Raw genomic sequence first — 23,270 nt, forward strand, 5'->3', positions numbered from 1 at the left:
AAATGGTTATACGGGACATGTTTAAGGGATTATATGCAACATCCTTTATTTATTCTCTTAGGGAAGGAGAAATCTACACTTAAGTATCACACTTAGGGGGAAAATGTGCTTTATGCATTATAAAGCTTGAAGCATCAAAATCGGTACTCAGTATCGGCTAATCACCATGACATGGAATCAGTACTTAGTATCAGCTGCAAAAATCTTAATCGGAGCATCCCTAATTTGTAGGTCAAGAGTGCAATTTTCTTAAAATAACTCCATCATTAGTAAGCTTCTTTGTTTTTAGGTTTTAAAAGTTTTTGTTTTTCCGCAGGTGCTCAATCGCTGGTTTGAGTCAGAGCCGTTGATAGCCACATTAGCCACTGACTCTGTGATCGGAGCAAACACGAGCCCAAATAATCCAGGAAGTGGGTGAGGATAAGTTGACATTTGAAAGCGATTGGTTCTTAGTTGAAACAAGGGCAACCTCAGTGCCTGTTTTTAACTAAAGTATATCAGCTTAAGATAAATGCAAGTAAATAAAGTGCAGTTTATATATTTGCTATTTTTAATGTGAACAAACTAATTGCATTATTTATAGTCTCTTGAAATAAAAAAATAAGGTTTTTGTTAGTAGTAAGATGTTAGTTTTAAGGTTAGTAGTCAAGTTTGGGGAAGGAAAAGTCATGGTTTGGGGTTACTATGGCAACATCAACACCCTGAGGTATCAAGACATTTGTGTTGCACATTACATTACGAACCACAGGAGAGGGCAAATTCTTCAGCAGGATAACGCTCCGTCTCATACTTCAGCCTCCACATCAAAGTTCCTGAAAGCAAAGAAGGTCAAGGTGCTCCAGGATTGGCCAGCCCAGGCACCAGAAATGAACATTATTGAGCATGTCTGGGGTAAGATGAAGGAGAAGGCATTAAAGATGAATCCACAGAATCTGATGAACTCTAGGAGTCCTGCAAGAATGCTTTCTTTGCCATTCTAGCTGACTTTATTAATACGTTTATATGTTTTTTGGAAAAATAAGCTTTATCTAGAGGCCTTTGCCTTTCATATAAGCCACTTCTGATACCAACTGATCAACTAGAAGTCAAATTGTTATTTGTTGTTTCTAAAACTTGGATAAGCGGCAATACTTTTGTCAGATAGTGTATATCTTGTGCTCTGAAACAAACAAATTAGAACACAGTTATAAGATAAAGCATTAAAAAGCATGCAGTTTTTCTATGACCAATCACATGTTCCGCTCTGTTCTAGTACAGATATGAAAGTAGATCATATGTGCGAGTTGACACAGACAGAAAATGTAGACAGAGAAGTGGTTAGACAGACAGACAGACAGCATTGCTATTATAGACCGTGGATGTTATGAGTCTATACAGTTTCGCTCAATGTCTCTGACTGGCAGAGCTGTGAAATAAATGAAACACTTTTGGCTTTTTTTAAGAGGGACGAGCTACACTATAAAACACCATTGTAACTTGGAACTGTTAAGTTGACTTAATTTGAATAACTTTACATATTTTACCCACTTTTTAAAATAAAATTTACTTATTTACAGTGTAATATTGATTTAATTTGGCCATTAGAATTGTGATCTGCAGTATAAACACTATAAACCATCACAATATGCCAACCTAAAGCCTCAGCACTGGTTCAGAACATGATATGAATTACTTTGTTCAATTATACAACATTTTGTAGGTACGTCCTGCTGCACCATGTCATGGGTGAGTTGGAGAAAGAGAAAGGCTCCTGGGGTTATGTGGAGGGAGGAATGGGTGGAGTGCCTCAATCCATCGCCCGCTCCGCCCGCTCTCTTGGAGCAGATATTTTCACAAACACAGTTAGTATTCAGGAAGAAGGTGTAACCATTTTTCTCCAGCCATTGTTTCCAAGCCTGTCATGTTCATTCAATACAAACAATTGTCTTATAGATATTAAATATGTTCTTAGGATGTCGAACAAGTCATTATTGGTCCGGATGGTTCTGCTAAGGGTGTAGTGCTGACAGATGGAACTGAAGTCCATAGTAAAGTGGTTTTGTCCAACGCAACTCCTCATGTCACCTTCAAACGTCTCACACCGCAGGTACAGCCCTTGTCAATTCTGATAGATATGGATTTGATCTTCTTGGCCATTGGTTCACATTTATTGTCATCCCAATTTTGTCAGCTGCTGTTGTGGCCTTGAGCTAGAGTCACTTTATCAATGTTTATGCAAGGAGTGAACCTATTCTTTGACTGACAACATTGTCTACATGCGAATGTGTTAGTTCAGTCACAGGAGAATTATTGTGAGACTCTGGATCCTAAAACCAGTTATCAATGTCAGTATATGAAAATTGTGTTCACATCACATGGAAGCTGACTAAATAAGCTTTCTGTTGTTGTTAGGATTGTTAAGATAATAGGATAATATTTTGCCAGGATACAGTTATTTGAAAATCTGGAATCATAGGCTTAAAAATATTGAGAAAATCAACTCAAAACTGATGCAAATTTCATTCTTAGCACTGTATATTAATCAAAAATTCAGCTTCGACAGATTTACGGAACATCATTTTCAAAATGTCTTCATGCTAGATTATTTTTGCTTGATGATCTAATGATTTTTGGCATAAAACAAAAATTGTAAATATTATTAATTATAAAAATACATTTCTGAAGATCAAGAGTTATGTAGCCAGAAGTATGTATAGCTGCATTTCATCTTAAAAATGAATGTTACGGGGTATGACTGCGTTCTTTTTCGTGCTTACCAGCTGGCCACTTGCCTTCATATGGATGGCTTTCCCGCTGTTACCAGTTTGTTCAGTTAGCTCGCCATGTACGTTGACGGACTTGAGATGCAGAGAGGAGTTGACCACGAATCGTTAGTCCAACTGCCTGGTTAGGGGCTTTGTAGTTCCTGCATGCTTTGCAAGGGATTGAATTAAGAGAGGGAAATGTTGACAATAAAAGTAATCTTAGGTGTTTAAAGTTAATAGAAAAACTTGTTAGAGTTTAATCGTCACTTTACTTTGAAGATTTTGAAGATTTCCATGTAATACTTTGAGTTTTGAGATTACCACCTTGCAATAGCACCCATGCTTTGGGTGTTGGCATCTTAATTAGCAAAAATGCCGTTTGTTGCTTTGCTCAGTGAGCAATAACTGTCCTAAAGTTAGTTCTGTGATCAGTCTGTCAACTGTATATGTAACTCATCAAAAATGCTTAAAACGGCTCTTTTAGTTCATTTAGCATAACTTCAAATAAAACATAAGAGTTTTCTAAATGTACGACACATAATAGACATACAGTTGAAGTCAGAATTATTAGCTCCCCTTTGAATTTCTTTTCCTTTTTTAAATATTTTCCAAATGATGTTGAACAGAGCAAGGAAATTTTCACACTATGTCTGATAATATTTTTTCTTCTGAAGAAAGTCTTATTTGTTTTATTTCGACTAGAATAAAAGCATTTACAAAAAGTTTTTTATTAACCATTTTAAGGTAAAAATTATTAGCCCCTTTAAGCTATTTTTTTCGATAGTCTACAGAACAAACCATCATTATACAATAACTTGCCTAATTACCCTATCCTGCCTAGTTAACCTAATTAACCTAGTTAAGCCTTTAAATGTCACTTTAAGCTGTATAGAAGTGTCTTAAAAATATCTAGTCAAATATTATTTACTGTCATCATGGCAAAAATAAAATAAATCAGTTATTACAAATGAGTTATTAAAACTATTATGATTAGAAATGTGTTAAATAGGTCCTCTATCGTTAAACAGAAATTGGGTAAAAAAAATAAGCAAGGGGGCTAATAATTCAGGGGGGCTAATAATTCTGACTTCAACTGTATATGATATCATCAGACCTTTGAGTTTAGGTTAAATAAATATACAAATGTAATTAAACTTTTATTTGAAAAAATCATGTTAAACCAACTCAATTGCCTTTAATTTTGTAAATAGTTTTTTTAGTTAACAATTTTAACTAAACAAATTTATTGGATGTAAATCCTGCCCTCAATTAAATTGAGTTCATCCAATTAGTTTTTTTTTGGAGTGAGTGTACTTTGGTCCAATGGAAAGAAATCATCATTTAAAATGAATCTATAATGGGTTGTGAAGGCCTATTTTGATTGTTGAACCATATTTGAAAAACGAAACGATTATAATAAAAGTGATGTGGAACAGTGAACAAGCCTTTTACTTGCATGTTCATGACAATTGTGAATAATTGATGTCTGTGGTTGTATTGGTAAAGGATGCCCTGCCAGAGGCTTTCATCACAGCTGTAGATCAAATTGACTACACCTCTCCTGTTACCAAGATAAACGGTAAGATAACCGATTATTTAACGCTTCATTTCATCAAACCAAACATGCATTTGCTTAAGTAAAAAACATGCTTCCAAGGCAGCAAATGAGTAGTGTGAATATTTTAACACTTTGATTCTGTGTAAACAATTCAGCAACCTTTAGTCATTTTTCTTGACACTCAGCAAGCAAAACAAGACAAAGATAACTCACTATGCAAGCATGTAGTATAATCATTGATAAATGCGATAGCCTATTTTAATAAATGGCAAAGCCTTATGCTGATGTTTAAATGAACACAAATCTAACACTGAATCACAGTCTTATGTTGCATAGGCCAAAATACATTGTTTGGGTCAAAGTTATAGATTTTTTTTAATTGTCAAAAATCATTAGAATATTAAGTACAGATCATGTTCCATGAATATATTTTGTACATTTCCATCAAAAAAAAATATCAAAACTCAATTTTTGTAATCCGAAAAACTTACAAAAAAATTTTTCTCAACATTTTAGTTTTTTTTACCCCAAAGACCAAGACTACATAGTTGTATCTCAACCATATATTGTCCTCTGCTAACAAACCATACATTAATGGATAGCTTATTTATTCAGGCAATGTATACATTTTCATAAAACTGACACTGACAATGACTGATTTTGTGCTCAATGGTCATAAATATTCAATTCATTCTATAAATTATTTTATTTGTATGGCTGGCATGTGTATTATAACGGTGAATCAAAGTACATTTGAGCATCAGTTACATTATGCTGATTATGAGATGACTTTATTAAAGAATTTGGTGATATTTAATATTTCAAATCGTCTTTTGTAGATAAAGTGTGGACAGGTAAACAAAAGCAGTGGTGACATATTGATTCTTTATGATGCTGAATGTCATTTACATAATGATTATTTATTATTTTAAGGATTTATTTTTATACCTCTCTGTTTTTAACTATACATGAGTAGCACCTGAGGCACATTTAGTTTATGACTCCTGATTTAATATTTGTTTAAGCTTCAGGCAATGTGTTCAGGTGAGAAACCCTTATTGCACACTAGAGAACCTAGCGAATACTGCAGCTTAAAGTCAGTATATGCTGACAGTGAATATTGTAAAGGACTGAATATGAAATTTTTAATATTAAATAATATTCAAGGGAATAAATTTATAATAATAGTTGATAGTGCCTTCATTTGTAGGTTGTTTTGAATAAAAGCATTTGCTAAATGAATAAATATAGTGTAATGTAAAAATGTATATTATTGAAGCAATTGAAATTAATATGAAAATATATATTTTTATTATACATGTATTTAAATATAAATATACTTTGTAATTATATATATATATATATATATATATATATATATATATATATATATATATATATATATATATATATATATATATATATACACACACACACACATTATATATGTATTATGATTATAAAAACATATTTTTATCATAATCAGTTTTTTTGTAAAACTTTTATTTTCTGAGTTTTTCCTCACAAATTTTCATCTAATAATTTGAAAACCTTTTTATTTATTTTATTTAATTTTATTATTATTTTTTACTACTGTTCCTTTTTATTACAGTCCCATTCTGTTGAATCTTGTGATGGGCGTCTTTAGCCATCTTTAAAAACAAAAACAGCTAAATGTGCTAAACACTTGACCTGCTATTACTAACATCTATTTGATATTTATTTTCTATTAAAAAAAAGACTTACTATGCAAGCAGTGTTACATTAACTGGCACTTGTCATTGTGCTTACAAATTGTTTCTCTTTTGTTGTACTGATGGCTTCTTTTGTCCTTGTCATTTGTAAGCTGCTTTGGATAAAAGTGTCTGCTGAGTAAATACATGTAAATCTCAATGTAAATACACTACCATGTTTCACCATGTTTAGTTCCACTTCCAACATTTTTCAGAAAACAAAATGTAAAGTCTTGCCTCATGTAAATGCAGTAAAAGGATAGTTTACCTCAAAATGAAAATTCTGTCATTATTTACTCACCCTCCATTTGTTTCAAGCAAGATATTTTGATGAATGTTGGAAACCAGCAGCTTTTGACATGCATAGTAGGGATATTAAAAAATATAATGGGAGTCAATGGCTACTGATTTCCAAAATTACTTAAAATATCTTCATTGTGAAAACATGAAACATTTTTGGAACAAGTGGAGTATGCACTATTGCACTATTATATGTAACTTTACACCTTCAATTATATTTTTCCTGCTGAAGTGTACTGTACATAGATCTATTGTCTAATTTAAACAGTATAAAATGTCCATAGTATGTACATCTGTATATTATATCTTATATCTTATCATACTAGTATAACCTTAATTATATCCATAATACTAGCTCTATCTGTATATTGTACCAAATGCATATACTATTTATTTACCCAAGCACTAACTGCTTAAATTTGCACTCTGGTTAGATGCTAACTGCATTTCATTAGTTCCTACTCTACATGTGTAATGACAATAAAGTTTAATCTAATCTAATCTAATCAGTACATAATAAATCTTTTTTTTGGGTGAATTATTATTGTGTCAAATCAAAATTTACGACGTTTTTTGTTGTTGTTTTGGTAAATTTCAATCAAAGTCTGACTCATTTGATTCCACGTGTGAAGTGGCGGTACTTATCTGATGATGTCAGTTTGACGGCTTCAACCACAATATTCTTAGCCTCGCCTCTCTTACTATTAGTTTGCATCAAAAAAATGGTGCGCCAAAAAGAAAGCCTCGCCCTCTACTCAATATTCCATTTCAGTACATCAGCGTACTATAATAAGTTTCAGCAACATCCAGTTCATATTTCTAAATTCGTAATTAATACCAAAACAGATTGGATGTTTGACTTGTACAATAAAATAAGCAGAATGCTCAAGCAACATAAACAGTGCTGCCTTGTACGCATTGTAATTAATGAGTTTAAATGTCTGTTTATACAATAAAAAAAATATTAATTGAATTTACTTTTTTTTTTAAGGTAACTGGTTGCAGACAATTTATACAGCAGGGGAAATAATTATTGAACACGTCACCATTTTTCTCAGAAAACATATTTCTAAACATGCTGTTGACTTGAAATATTCTATGTATGTTGATGTTGACAACCAAAGAAATTTATATATGCAAAGAAAACAAAACAAATTATCTTGAAAATGAAATTTTGTGTAATAAAATGAAATGGCGCAGAGAAAAAGTATTGAACACATGAAGAAAGGAAGGTGTGGAAAGACCAGACAGCAGCTGAAATCTCTCAGTAGTTTTCCAGCAATTCTCTGTCCTTCATTGTAAACTAATATTAACTGCTTCAGTCCAACATCTATGTTACCAAGAAGATGAAGATGAAACCAGGGTGGACATTTCAGCAAGACAATGATCCAAAACACAGCCAAGGAAACTCTCAAATGCTTTCAGAAAAAGAAAATCAAGCTGTAGAATGGCCCAGCCAATCACCTGACTTGAATCCAATAGAAAATACAAAATGAAGCTCAGATTTGATAGACGAGACCCACAGAACTATCAAGATTTTTACAATCTGTTAAAGTCTGTGAAAAAAAAAATCACAGCTGAACAATGCATGTGACGTCATGCTTCATATTTCTCCATTTCTCCATGCTCCATTTCCTGCACTGTGGAGAACATCCTGGCTGGCTGTATCACCACCTGGTATGGAAACAGCACCAGCAGCAATCGCAAAGGTCTACATAGGATTGTGCGAACTGCTACCCGCGTAGTAGGAGGTGAGCTTCCCTCCCTCCAGGACATCTACACCAGGCGGTGCATGAGGAAAGCCAAGAGAATCATCAGCAACTCCAGCCACCCAAGCCATAGACTTTTCTCTCTGCTACGCTCAGGCAGACGGTTCCGCACCATCCGTTCACGCACCAGCCAACTGAAGGAAAGTTTCTTCCCTCAGACTATCAGGCTGATGAACACTTAACACACCCCACACAAGCTCTTCCATACCCCCTCACTGCACACCATCAAGATGTAGCATGCACTGCACTTTAACCAATTCATACTTAAAACAATACTGCCTACAACTATGTGTACACCTATTCATTGTACATTTCGCTGTCAACACTGTCAATTTTACATTGTCCTGTTTTGAGTATGTTGTTGTATGTTGAAGTATTTTGCACTGTCTGTATTTGGCACTGTCTGGAGCCAGCGCCAAAGCTTTTCACTCATCATAGCACACGAGCTGCTGATGATGTGACAATAAAAGTGATTTGATTTGATATGAGAGGCGTCTTTAAGCTGCCATCACCAAAATAGCCTTTATTATTAAGTATTAAATACATTTCAGTAGTTCAGTACTTTCTCCTTGTGTCATTTCATTGTCATTACACATAATTCTTTTTGTTATATTTTTATGTTTGTATTGTTTGAGTTATCATCAAAATCTGGTTCAATACCATGTCAACAGCTGCTTTAGACATATTATTCACAGGAAAAAAAACATGACGTGTTGTGTACTTATTTCCCTCACTGTATGGGCTGAATTTAAGCAAACAAATTAAGTTGAATATTAATAAATAGAATTTGTTTGTTTAAATTCAACCTATATAAATGGTTTGCAACCAGTTACTTTAAGAAAAATAAGTAAATCCAACAAATCAGTTTTTCAGTGTATGATCTTTCTGTGTTTATGTAATTGAGCAGTGGCTTTAGACAAGCTGCCAGATTTCTTGGCTGCTCCGAATGGCGCGGATGGAAAAGCGGGGTCCTCATCATCAGTGTTCAATCCACCTGAACTGTGAGAGCGTGGAGGTGCTGGAAGACGCTTATTGGGAGGGTCAGCATGGACGGCCATCCTCTAGGTTAGCAAAACCTGCAGCTCCACTTATAATGGAACAACTAATATTTGCACATTACACACACATGAAGGCATCAGCACATCTGAATTTGCAAGTCATGACCTGAGTCACAGAAAGACAGCACATGCTGATGGGTTTCCATTCGTTGTACCAAACCACTGCGATTTACACGATAAGCTAATTCATCTTCTGGTGTTTTTTTGTTTTTGTTTCAGGCCTATGATAGAAATGACCATTCCCTCAGTGCTGGATCCCACTCTAGCACCGCCAGGATGTCATGTGGTGTCGCTTTTTATACAGTTTACACCATATTTGCTTGAGGGCCGCCGTGCTTGGACTGAAGAGGATAAGGAGAGGTTTGGAGACACAGGTATCTTATTTATATATAAGATATATAGATTTATATATATAAATTATTATATATTTATATATATATATATAAATTATTATATATTTATATTTAGCATTAATGCATTATTTTTTTCTGTTTAACGATCTTAAAAAAAGTATCATGGTTTCTACAAAAGTGAAATGATAATACAAGACTCCTATTCGATAATCATGAATACCATGAATAAATAAATATATAAAATAAAGCAAAATTTAGATGTACCTAAATGAAATAGCAAAACATCATAATGGATAATACAAGACTTCTATTTCAGCTATACTGTACTCTCATCAGCCACTTTATTAGGTACACCTTACTAGTGCTGGGTTGGACCTCCTTTTGCCTTCAGAACTGCCTTAATCCTTCATGGCATAGATTCAACAAGGTACTGGAAATATTCCTCAGAGATTTTGGTCCATATTGACATGATAGCATCACACAGTTGCTGCAGATTTGTCGGCTGCACATCCATGATGTGAATCTCCCGTTCCACCACATCCCAAAGGTTCTCTATTGGATTGAGTTCTGGTGACTATGGAGGCCATTTGAGTACATTGAACTCATTGTCATGTTCAAGAAACCAGTCTGACATGATTCACGCTTTATAACATGGCGTGTTATCCTGCTAGAAGTAGCCATCAGAAGATGTATACACTGTGGTCATAAAGGGATGGACATGGTCCGCAACAATACTCAGGAGGCTGTGGCATTGACACGATTGGTATAAATGGGCCCAAAGTGTGCCAAGAAAATATTCCCCACACCATTACACCACCATCACCAGCCTGAACAATTGATACAAGGCAGGATGCTTTCATGCTTTCTATGCTTTCATGTTGTTGATGCTAAATTCTGACCCTACCATCTGAATGTGGCAGCAGAAATCGAGACTCATCAGACCAGACAACGTTTTTCCAATCTTCTATTGTCCAATTTTAGTGAGCCTGTGTAAATTGTAGCCTCAGTTTTCTGTTTTTAGCTGACAGGAGTGGCACCCGGTGTGGTCTTCTGCTGCTGTAGCTCATCCGTCTCAAGGTTAGACATGTTGTGCGTTCAGAGATGCTCTTCTGCAGACATCGGTTGTAACGAGTGGCTATTTGAGTTACTGTTCCCCTTCTATTAGCTAGAACCAGTCTGGCCATTCTCCTCTGACCTCTGGCATCATAAAGGCATTTGTGCCCACAGAACTGCCGCTCACTAGATATTTTCTCTTTTTTGGACCATTCTTTGTAAACTCTAATGATGGCTGTTCGTGAAAATCCCAGTAGATCGAAGTTTGTGAAATACTCAGACCAGCCCGTCTGGCACCAACTACCATGCCACGTTCAAAGTCACTTAAATCACCTTTCTTCCCCATTCTGATGCTCAGTTTGAACTGCAGCAGATCGTCTTGACCATGTTTACATGCCTAATAGCATTGAGTTGCTGCTATATGATTGGCTGATTAAAAATTTGTGTTAATGAGCAGTTGGACAGCTGTACCTAATAAAGTGAGTATATTTCTTCTATAAAGACAGAAAAAAAGAAGTGAATAAATGAAGTCTTGTGTTATCAATTTATTATTATCACTCATATTATTATTTGAAATATATGAAACATTAAACAAGGCATTTTAAAAAAAATACTTGTCTAAATTATTCTGTTCTATTACCCAGTTTTTCACACATTTTATGTTACATAAGATAGGGTAGATGTGGTGTTTATTGTTTTATATACATTTCAAGAGTTTATAAAAACACAGTTTATGCATTTTTAAGACCACCCTAATATTAGGAGTTTAAGATCTTTTCTTAACTGTAACCATGCAGAAATTCACACTCTGTCAGGCTGGCATGAATAAGCTTCTTTTACTGTAAAAGACAGTCACGCTCTCCTTTGTGCTTCCACAGTGAGATCACATGCCTGCAAGAAACAAGATCTGTGTTGCAATTGTTTCTTTGTTTTCTGTCTGGCAGTATTCGACTGGGTTGAGCGTTACGCTCCAGGATTTAAAGCATCAATAGTAGGCAAAGACATCCTGACCCCTGCTGATCTGGAGAGGGTCTTTGGTCTCACCGGAGGGGTATGAACATTACATTTCATAAACATGGACTCATTTTAGTCATTTAGCAGATGCTTTTGTCCAAAGTGACATACAAGTGAGGGAAACAAGAGCACCCGGAGGAAACCTCTGCGAACACGGTGAGAACATGCAAACTCCACACAGAAACGCCAACAGACCCAGCCGAGGCTCGAACCAGTGACCTTCTTGCTGTGAGGCGAACGTGCTACCCACTGCGTCACCGTGCAGCCTATATTATTCATTCATTTTCTTTTCGGCTTCCAGCCGTTTCCATGCCCTTCCAGCCGCAACCTATCTGTAAAAAAATCCTATATTATATTATATTATATTATATTATATTATATTATATTATATTATATTATATTATATTATATTATATTATATTATATTATATTATATTATATTATATTACATTATATTAAATTATATTAAATTATATTACATTATATTACATTATATTATATTATATTATATTATATCAAATTACATTAAATTACATTATATTACATTATATTGTATTATATTATATTATATTATATTATATTATATTATATTATATTATATTATATTATATTATATTATATTATATTATATTATATTTAATTATATTATATTTAATTATATTATATAAAATTTTATTATATTATATTATATTATATTATATTATATTATATTATATTATATTATATTATATTTTATATTAAATTATATTTATATTATATTATATTATATTATATTATATTATATTGTATTGTATTGTATTGTATTGTATTGTATTTAATTATATTATATGAAATTATATTATATTTAATTATTATTTTATTTTATTTTATTATGTTAAATTATATTACATTACATTACATTACATTATAGCTCACGGGCGGAACTAGGCTTGGGCATCCAATTGCTGTTTCTTTTTCATTTTCCTTGACAAGAATTGTGTTTAATTAAATGCAGGATGTCTTTATGACCACAAGAAAAAGTAAACCTTTTAATGACACGGAAGCCCAATCCTGCCATATAAAAAAAGAACAATAATGATAATTATTAAGGTCGCAATTTAACAATTTTCTCATGATTTAGACTTTAAGTCATAAGTCATAACTTGTTAAGTCATATCTTACTTGGACTTAACAAACCAAAGTCAATTATTGCATCTGTACAACCTCTCAACCTTCTTAGGATGTTGTATTTCAAGATGTTTGTCAGGTATTTGTCCTCAAACTGCAAGTTTCTCACTCATCCAAACTTTTTGTTTAGTTTTCATTACATTTATTAACTTTTGTAGGCTGTGAAATAACTGAAATTTAATCAGTGTAATGATATGGAACTATAATGCATATATAATACTTGAGCTGTGCGTTTAGCTGAAAATAACTGCCCCATAGTATAGCCCTATAGTATGAACTATAATGTTGAACAGCTACAGTCAGTGGTTAAACATTAGAAAAAAGGTAAACAATTTCCTAGAGACTTCAGTGGTATGGCTCAGCACTCTCAGAAATAATGTCACTGGGGCGGTACCTTTCTGTACCTAAAGTGCACATATTAGCCATTTGAAAAAGTTCCAGCTGTTGTACATATATTTCTGAGAGAGAGTGATAATGGCCTTTATTAATAATAAAACATGCCAATAATCCTTTAACATTTCAAGTTCACAATTGTAAATTATAGGTGATATGCATATTACATATAGTTTGTCAAGATTAGTTATTAGACTATATATATATATATATATATACAGACCATTTTAGGGTCAAAATTATTAGCCCCTTTAAGCTATATTTTGTTTCGAAAGTCTACAGAACAAACCATCATTATACAATAAATTGCCTAATTACCCTAACCTGCCAAGTTAACCTAATTAACCTAGTTAAGCCTTTAAATGTCACTTTAAGCTGTATAGAAGTGTCTTGAAAAATATCTATTATTTATTGTCATCATGGCAAAGATAAAATAAATCAGTTATTAGAAATGAGTTATTAAAACTATTATGTTTAGAAATGTGTTAAATAAATCTTCTTGCCTTTAAACAGAAATTGGGGAAAAAAATTAACAGGGGTGCTAATAATTAAGGGGGGGCTGATAATTCTGACTTCAGCTGTACATACATTCATACATACTGAAAAACATCCCACCTGTGGGATGACAAGTGATTTTTAAGTTGTTGCTAATTTTATTTGAAGTCTGAATATAAATATACAATTAAACTATAGGTGATATGCATATTACATGTATTTGTAAATAAATAAATAGAACATTAAGTAAATAAATAAATAAATAAGCATTGAAAAACATCCCACCTGTGGACGGTGACGGTGGCAAGTAATAAAAAATATTTTAATATAGGTTTATGGTTTTTATGTTGCTTCTACAGTAATTTAAAAATAATATATTTATAAACTTAAATTGTAGGTGATGTGGATATTGTATATATTTGTAAATAATAAATAAATAAATAAATAAGCACTGAAAAACAGGCCACCTGTGCACGGTAACAGTCACAAGTAATGAAAAATATTTTTAGTGTATGTTTTTATTGTTTTTGTGTTGCTTCTACATTTATTTGAAGATTGAATATTTTTATAAACCTAACTTTTAGATAATGTGGATATTGCATATATTTGTAAATAAAAAAATTAATAAATAAATAGACAATAAAAATATTAAATAAATAAATAAACAAACAAATAAGCAGGATATTCACGGGGTCTTAAAATGTTTAAAATTTTATAAACTACATTTTAGACCTCATAATAATAATATTTATAAACAGGCATGGAACTTATGGTTTTATAACAGAAATGCAATAGGTTGAATAGGAGTTATATTCTCAATCCATTTGCACAAAAAGCCATCAAATTAGAAAAAAAGCCAAACAATTATTGTGCCCATAATAAATTATGACTTGATCAAACTTGCAGACAACCTGATAAATAAATAAGCACTGAAAAACTTCTCACCTGCGGGGCAATGAATTTTTAATATATATATATTTTATGGTTTTGTGTTGTTTCTACATTTATTTGAAGAGTGAATACATTTATAAACTTAAATTTAGGTGATGTGCATATTATATATATTTGTAAATAAATAAATAAATGTTTCGGGATTTATTTGAAGATTGAATATAATCAAAATCTTTCATGTTTGGTGAGATTTCAGAAAAAAATGTGTGATTAATTAGTTTTTTCATTTGAATGGATTGACAGAATGTACTAAACATGCATTACCTGTATTTTGTATGCTACAGAATATTTTCCATGGCTCAATGTCGTTGGATCAGCTTTACCTGGCGAGGCCTTTGCCCTCTATCGCAGACTATCGCTCGCCTGTCAAAGGATTGTACTTATGTGGCAGTGGCAGCCATCCAGGTGTGTGCCTGAATAAATAACAGTGAAAACAGTACGTATTGGGTTTAGAAATGTCATCAGTGTGATCTCACGTTTCATACAGGGTGCTGGAAATCCTTGAATTTTAACCTAGTGTTTGAAAAGTGACTAGCTTTTAGAATTAAAATGTGGAAATGCACCAGGAAAGTGCTTAAATTTGACTTTGGAAAAGGTGTAAGAATCGCGTTCATAAAACAGATCATGCTCTCCAGCATTTAACTGAGTTTGTGTCTTTCAGGTGGAGGTGTTATGGGTGCAGCCGGCTGGAGTTCAGCTCTCAGAGTTCTGGCAGATTTCAAGAGACTGTGATGCTGCACTTCCATGGGGAAAATATTACTTGCTGATTGAGTATTTTAAAAGGAAATGGAGATGGGGCGGGACATTATAGGAACATTTCACGCAAAACTGAAACTTCTGTCATCATTTAATCTGCCTGGACTTGTTTCTAACCAGTATGAGTTTTTTTTTGGTTTTGTTGAACCAAGTAGGGCTGGGCGATATGAAAAAAAAAATCTTATTTCACGATATAAGTCTTCTCATATCCTGATAATGATATATATCACGATCAGTGGTGTAAAGTAACAAATTACAAATACTTAAATTATTATAGTTGAGTAGTTTTTATCAGAAATTGTAATTTACTAAGTAGTTTTAAAAATGTAAGCAAGTAAGTAATGTGTAGTTATATAGCGCATTTATCGTATATGGTCACACACCCAAAGTGCTTCACAATAATGAGGGGGGTCTCTCCACACCACCATCAGTGTGCAGCATCCACTTGGATGTTGCGACTGCAGCCACAGGTCAATAACGCCAGTGCGCTCACCACACACCAGCTACAGGTGAAGTGGAGAGACAGTGATAGAGCCAATTCGGTGGATGGGGATGATTGGGAGGCAATGATGTGTCTACCTTAAGACATGCAGCAAACCGTTTGAAAGCATTAAAAATGTCCAAGAGTATACATTACGTGCAATGACCCTGAGACTGTTTAAACTGAATGTCGCTGATGAGATGACGGCTGTTTACTGTATGATGACCAAAATGACCTTAAACAATCACTAAATGCACTACAGAATATTACGTTTGCACACACAAGCACAAACTACATGTAAACAAATCAACCTCGGCATAATACTACTCTTGAGTACTTTTAAAAAGGCTTTTTTTGCCTCATACTTTGAGTATTATTTACAGCAGATACTTTTACTCGCACTACATTTTTGGGTAAGTAATGGTACTTTTACTTAAGTATGATTTTTCAGTACTCTTTCCACCACTGATCACGATATAGTGCCATTTCTGTAAATTCAAGAAATTAAGATATATATACAGTTGAAGTCAGAATTATTAGCCCCCCTTAAATTTTAGCCCTCAATTTTTGCCAACTAGGCAAGTTAGGGTAATTAGGCAAGTTATTGTATAATGATGGTTTGTTCTGTAGACTATCAAAAAAAAATAGGGCTAATAATTTTGACCTTAAAATAGGTTTTAAAAAATTAAAAACTGCTTTTATTATAGCCAAAATAAAACAAATAAGACTTTCTCCAGGAGAAAAAATATTATCAGACATACTGTGAAAATTTCTTTGCTCTGTTAAACATCATTTGGGAAATATTTAAAAAAGGAAAAACTATTCAAAGGGGGGTAATATTTCTGACATATATATATATATATATATATATATATATATATAAATGTCATGTTTTTCACTTTATTTAGAACTTTAGGGCAAATGTTTGATTAAAGCATAACATAAACTATAAAATAAATATTAATAAAATACAAAACACTTTTCAAAATAAATAATTACAGGTCAAGCATAAAAACAATATTGTTAAATAATTTTTTTGCAACTTTTTCACAATGCTGTTATTCATGTTTCTGTCTGTATCCTTGTAATGGTGTGTAATATTATGCTTGTGTAAATGATGAAAAAGTTTAATCGTAAACGATGTATTTTGTTACACCATGAAATAAACTGTTTCGTATAATATGAAAAAAATAGCCATTTTATATTGTCTATTCATCTTTAATTTATATTTGTCTATTTTGAAGAATTTTGGAAATCTCTTTACTCAAATGTTAGAAATAACCATTGATTTTCATTGTAGGAAAAACAAATAGGAAATCAATAGTTACCGGTTTCCCACATTCTTCAAAATATCTTCTTTTCAGAACAAAACAAAAAAACAAAAAACAGAGCCTGAGTAAATGATGACAGAATAAATTTTTGAGTGAACTAACCTAACACTAAGTGTTGTATGTGATTGAGTTTAAAACACTCCTACAATGTTGTCCTAAAATGTGTTTAGGGAACTTTTAAATAAATAAAATTAAGTCAGTTTTAATTAATATAGGTGATTCTATAGGCTGTATGTATGATTGTGTGTATCCGTGCGTGCGCGCGCATGTGTTATAAAGGAGTGTGAACAGCCATAATACTAAATGTTATGACAAAAAGCTGTGAAATGTTTTTCTATTAATTTTGATAATAAATAACACTCCAATCTGATGCCACGAAACTGAGATTTTATTTATTTAAATAATTTATAGCTTTCTTTATTTTTTTAATTCTGTGTGACATCAGTAGTGCAGAATTACAAGCTTCTTTTACACAAATAATCCAAAAGGATTTCTGTAATACAATTTCTGAATTTATATAATAAATCTGATGCAAGATAGATTTAAGGTATATATTTATTATTACATGATAACGTTTGTACACTTTCTGAAATTTCTGCAGTGTGAAAGTAACTTTTTACAACATGCTTTTTTTTTTGCATGCACAAAGATCTGGATGACTTACTACCATACATACAGTACGGTACAGTATGCAAAATGTGAAGTACACAACAGAGCACAAAGCGCTATACATTCTGTTTTTTAGGAAAAGTACAGGCCTATTTGATTAACTCACTCAGGATTATTATAGTTAATTCAAACTAAAGTGTAACTACACAATTTTATGACTTGAAATAAATAACAGCTGACAGAAAATAAAGAAAACGTAATTAAATAAAAAAATACAATAGATAAAGAGAAAGAACATTTTTAATTTAGTTAAACTAGTACTAAAATTGTAACTAAATAAATAAGAATATTGAAATCAAAATAATAATAATGGAAATTATCAAAAAAGGCTATATATATAATATATATAATATATATATATATATATATATATATATATATATATATATATATATATAATATTATATATATATATATATATATATATATATATATATATATATATATAATATTATATATATATATATATATATATATATATATATATATATATATATATATATATATATAATAGGGTAATTAGGCAAGTTATTGTATAATGATGGTTTGTTCTGTAGACTATCGAAGAAAAATTAGCTTAAAGGGCCTAATAATTTTGACCTTAAAATGGCTTTTAAAAAATTAAAAACTGCTTTTATTCTAGCCTCATATAAAAAAACTATAAAAAAACTCATATATAACTACAACTCATCATCTCATGTGAAATTTGTTCTATTATACCTCTTGTCAGAAAGTTAACGAATAAATTCATTAAAATAAACATACTATTAATGAAAGTGGGACACATTTTAAAACAACAATAAATAAGGTGCAGTGGGTAGCACGATTGCCTCACAGCAAGAAGGTTGCTGGTTCGAGCCCCACCTGGGTCAGTTGGCATTTCTGTGTAGAATTTGCATGTTCTTGTGTTTGCGTAGGTTTCCTCCAGGTGCTCCAGTTTCCCCCACAGCCCAAAGACCTGTGCTATAGGTGAACTGAATAAGCTAAATTGGCCGTAGTGAATGTGGGAGTGTATGGGTGTTTCCCAGTGTTGGGTTGCGGCTGGAAGGGCATCCGCTGTGTAAAACATATGCTGGATAAGTTGGCAGTTGATTCCGCTGTGGCGACCCCAGATTAATAAAGGGATTAGGCCGAAAAGAAAATGAATGAATATCTGAATTTAAATGATAATTTAGATGCAAGACTTTGAACATTGAATATACTTATAACATGCTAACCTTTGTACACTTTCTGAAATTTCTGCAGTATGAAAGTAACTTTTTCCAGCATGTGTTTTTTTGCATGCACAAAGATTTGGATGACTTACATACAGTACAGTACATATGCAACATGCGTATCCAACAGTGTTCGAATTATACATTGACAATAGGGGAAGGGTCAATTTTTCGGTAATGTTAGTTTGTGTAATACATGCTTCAGTGAATCAAATATTTGTATTTATTTAAATTACTTCTAATTTATTAATAAAATATATTTAGGTTTTTAGTGTTTTGTGGGATAGGGTATTTATTCTGACGCAGATTAATGGAGGGACTAAGCCGAAAAGATAATGAATGAATGAATGAATGAATGAATTAGGCTTTATGTAAAAACAAAGACCTATTTTATGAGAAATCAGACTTGTGAACTGCTCTAAATCTGCCAGTTTCAGACTGTTAAATTACTTTTTCTTGCATAGACTGATTGGCGCAATTATGCATTCACAATGGTATAAACTTATGGGGGTGGGAGTCAAGTGGATTTCTATTATTTTAATTATTGACATTATAATTAAAATAATAATTCTGACTTCAACTGTAAATTGTTATAGCTATGGCTGTATTATTCATAATATGGTTCTTGCCTGGAAAAAAAGGTTTTTCCTATAGTCAGGAAATATAAACTTGAGAGCAGTTTTCTTTCATAAAAGGTGTTGAAGTCAGAATTATTAGCCCCCTGTTTATTTTTCCCCCAATTCCTGTTTAACGGAGAGATTTTTTTTCAACACATTTCTAAACATAATAGTTTTAATAACTCATTTCTAATACCTGATTTATTTTATCTTTGCCATGATGACAGTAAATAATATTTGACTAGATATTTTTCATACTAGATATTTAGATACTAGACACTTCTATACAGCTGAAAGTGGCATTTACTGGCTTAACTAGGTTAATTAGGTTAACTAGGCAGGTTAGGGTAATTAGGCAAGTTATTGTATAATCATGGTTTGTTCTGTAGACAGTCGAAAAACAAATAGCCTAAAGGGGCTTATATTGACTTTAAAATGGTTAATAAAAAATTAAAAACTGCTTTTATTCTAGCCAAAATAAAACAAATAAGACTTTGTCCAGAAGAAAAAATATTATCAGACATACTGTGAAAATGTCCTTGCTCTGTTAAACATCATTTGGGAAATATTATAAAAAGAAAACAAAATCTTATATACATATATAGACAGACCTTAACTGTCTATATATATATATATATATATATATATATATATATATATATATATATATATATATATATATATATATATATATATATATATATATATATATATATATATATATATATATATATACAATTGTAACTTGTTTGATTGAACTAAAAATATTATTGAATAATATACATGAATATATGTATAGCTGTATATTTCATACATATTTACTTAATTTACATGTAATATATTTTTATAATACAATATAATATAGGCGGTTCATTACAAGCTAAAGAAAAAGTTAGTAATATAATATATAAAAATATTATATCATATACATTAATGTACGTATGGCTGTACATTTCATAATATAGTCCTTGCCTGGAAAATAATGTGCTTTTCAGTAGTCAGGGATTGCAGTTTTCCCTCATAGAAAGTGTTGCTCCAGGACAGTATGGCCCCTGCGGCCCTTTAAGACGCTCGATCTGGGAGGCGCTTGAGTCCAGTTCAACACACCCGCCTGACGCCTCGCTCGACGCCCAGGAAGAGAAACAGCGCACATCTATCGCCACAAGTTTAAAAATGACGATTCATCTACCTTTTTAACGCGTCTACTGTCGTGTTTCTTATTCCTGTAGCGCTATTGCGGGTAATAATGCTGGATGGTTGGACTAATGAAGTTCAGTTTGGATCTCTGCCGGTTACTGGGGCTCAGTGGTGAGTTGCACTGCATGCAAACTTTGTTTCTGTCTGTCCGAGTTATAAAGTTCGCTTTCCATGAATCAGAACGAGTGAAAACACGACACAATTCGCTTATCTCGCGCTCAAGCATTTCTGTAACGATATATAATAGGAGTCAGTCGGTTTTATAGAGATATAAAAGCGTAACGTTATCATAGAAATCAACATGCCAGTAAATGCAAATATAGCTTAACTACAACTGTGGTTGTCACAGGGATAGCCGGCAATTAGCTTTCGTCAGATTCATATTCGCGTCAAATTCTTATTTCATGTTTAATTCACACATAATATTGCGAATAATAAAGGCATTTGACACTTATTTTAAGACATTCGTTCACGTTATAACTAAGAACGGCGGTGTTTACATATTTCACAGGTTTCTAGTTTGAACTGATTTGGTTGAATCATTTGAAACCGATACAAATGCTGAAGAAATCACACACAGGCCTGTAATTCACACACGAGGGAGATTCCAACAGCTGAAAGTTTCCTTTTCGAATGTGGTTTTTCTTTCCAGATCCATCTAAATCTAGTAATAATTTCAGCAGGATTGTACATGTTTGTCTTAAAGGCACAGTTCACTCAAAAATGAAAATTCCATCATTATTTAAGTACCCTTCACTTGTCTGAAACCTGTGGGAGATTGTTACTTCTGTTGAACTCAAAAGAAGATATTTTGAAAAATGCTGAAAACCTTTAACCAGTGACTTCCATAGTTTGTTTTTCCTATTATGGAAGTTGGTGGTTCCCTGTTTCTAACACTTTTTAAGGTATCTTCTTTTGTATTGAAGAAAGAAGAAAGAAAACTCGTAAAGGCTTGGAACCACTTAAGGATGAGTAAATAGTGAATAAATATTCATTTTGGGTGGAAAAAATGAATAAAGACAATTCCTTTAATGAAGACTTCTTAACCTGTTCTGGAAACCCTCTTGCACTGCACATTTTGTATGTCTCCCTTAAGGCACACCTAGCTCTGTAGATCTACTAGTACTGAGTGGGTTTGCAAGATGGAGACACCCTCGCACTGCATTCTAATCTGAATCCCTATGCCCTAATCCATACTATGGCTTTACCCTCCGAAGTGACAGTCTAAAATGGATTAGGCCATAGGTCTCAAACTCGATTCCTGGAGGGCCGCAGCTCTGCACAGTTTTGCAGTTCTCCAACCCCAATCAAACAGCTGATCCAACTAATCAAGGTGTTCAAGACTACTAGAGACTATTAAGCAAGTGTGAGTTGGAGCTAAACTGTGCAGAGCTGTGGCCCTCCAAGAATTGAGTTTGAGACCATTGGATTAGGGGATGAGCCCTTCGCTTGAACAGGGAAGCATTTGCTTTCCATTCAGATCACGGGGGACTGAAGTGTACCTCAGTTGTACCATTAAAGTCCTTTATTCTGAAGGGCCCTCTGAAGTAGCAAGTTTTGAGCACTTTGGTTTGGAATGACACTTCAATATGATTGTTTTCATTCTGAAGTGCCCTTTATGTCTTGTTTCCACTGAGTTGTACAGTACAGTATGATTCAGTGAGAGTCACCTTTATCAGGCTTGTCTCCACTGCCAAAAGGGTACCAATGGTAAACCTCACATCTGTGTCGTTAATCTTCACCATGGCATATGTAACGTTAACCACTTGTTAGAAAGTAATTCTATCATTCCAAATTCATAATAGTCTAAAAGGCGATGATAATAGTTAAACATGGCAGTTTGTTTATGTTTTAGGTTGCTGAAAGAATCATTTGCTCCTTTGTTTTTTTGCGCTTCACTCTGGCGTTTGTCTGTTTCTGAAAGGATGTCAGAAGCACATCAATAGGGTATATGCCGAAGCATGCTAATAGGACTTTTAATTTGCCAGTAACCTGGGTTAATCGTTTCCGGTGAAGTGTATGCCAATGCAAAATCAGCACGCTTAAGGTCTGTTTTCTTTAAAAATCAGCGATCTACACTGGCTGAGTGATATCCGATATAAAGTGGGTCTCAGATTGTACAAGAAGCACCATTAAATTAAATTTCCCGCCTTGCATTTATTTTACCCCAGTATATATGGAGCTTCTGCGCTAGCCTGCCGATTCTGATGGACGCGTCCAAGCAAACGGCTTTTTCTCTTGTTTTACTCTTGAGCAACTAAATTAATGCCAAAGTCTGTTTAACTGATTGTATTTGAATTACATTACAACATCGATGCTGTAAAAGAAACTGTATAAAATGGAAAAAAACTCACAATAACAGGTCACCGGACGTTTATCAGTATGGGAAAAACACTAGCTCGGCATATACCCTATAA

The 23,270-nt window shown here is 32.9% G+C and overlaps 2 protein-coding genes across 2 annotated transcripts in view; both read left to right on the top strand.

Moving 5' to 3' along the window:
• Positions 1-17,526, top strand: part of pyroxd2 (pyridine nucleotide-disulphide oxidoreductase domain 2) — a 30,074-nt gene extending 12,548 nt beyond the window's left edge. Inside the window, 10 exon segments of the mRNA XM_056470836.1 lie at positions 317-414; positions 1,700-1,841; positions 1,952-2,086; positions 4,251-4,323; positions 9,012-9,070; positions 9,072-9,169; positions 9,382-9,536; positions 11,513-11,619; positions 14,873-14,993; positions 15,250-17,526. Of these exon segments, the coding sequence (XP_056326811.1) occupies positions 317-414; positions 1,700-1,841; positions 1,952-2,086; positions 4,251-4,323; positions 9,012-9,070; positions 9,072-9,169; positions 9,382-9,536; positions 11,513-11,619; positions 14,873-14,993; positions 15,250-15,320 (1,059 nt within the window). The 3' untranslated portion in view covers positions 15,321-17,526.
• Positions 17,527-20,769: 3,243 nt separating this feature from the next.
• Positions 20,770-23,270, top strand: part of zgc:123010 (uncharacterized protein LOC641500 homolog) — a 39,742-nt gene continuing 37,241 nt past the window's right edge. The window contains 1 exon segment of the mRNA XM_056470869.1: positions 20,770-20,964. Coding sequence (XP_056326844.1) covers positions 20,910-20,964 — 55 coding nt within the window. The 5' untranslated portion in view covers positions 20,770-20,909.

This window comes from Danio aesculapii, chromosome 13 (assembly GCF_903798145.1).
Source record: "Danio aesculapii chromosome 13, fDanAes4.1, whole genome shotgun sequence".
NCBI classification, from domain to species: Eukaryota; Metazoa; Chordata; class Actinopteri; order Cypriniformes; family Danionidae; genus Danio; species Danio aesculapii.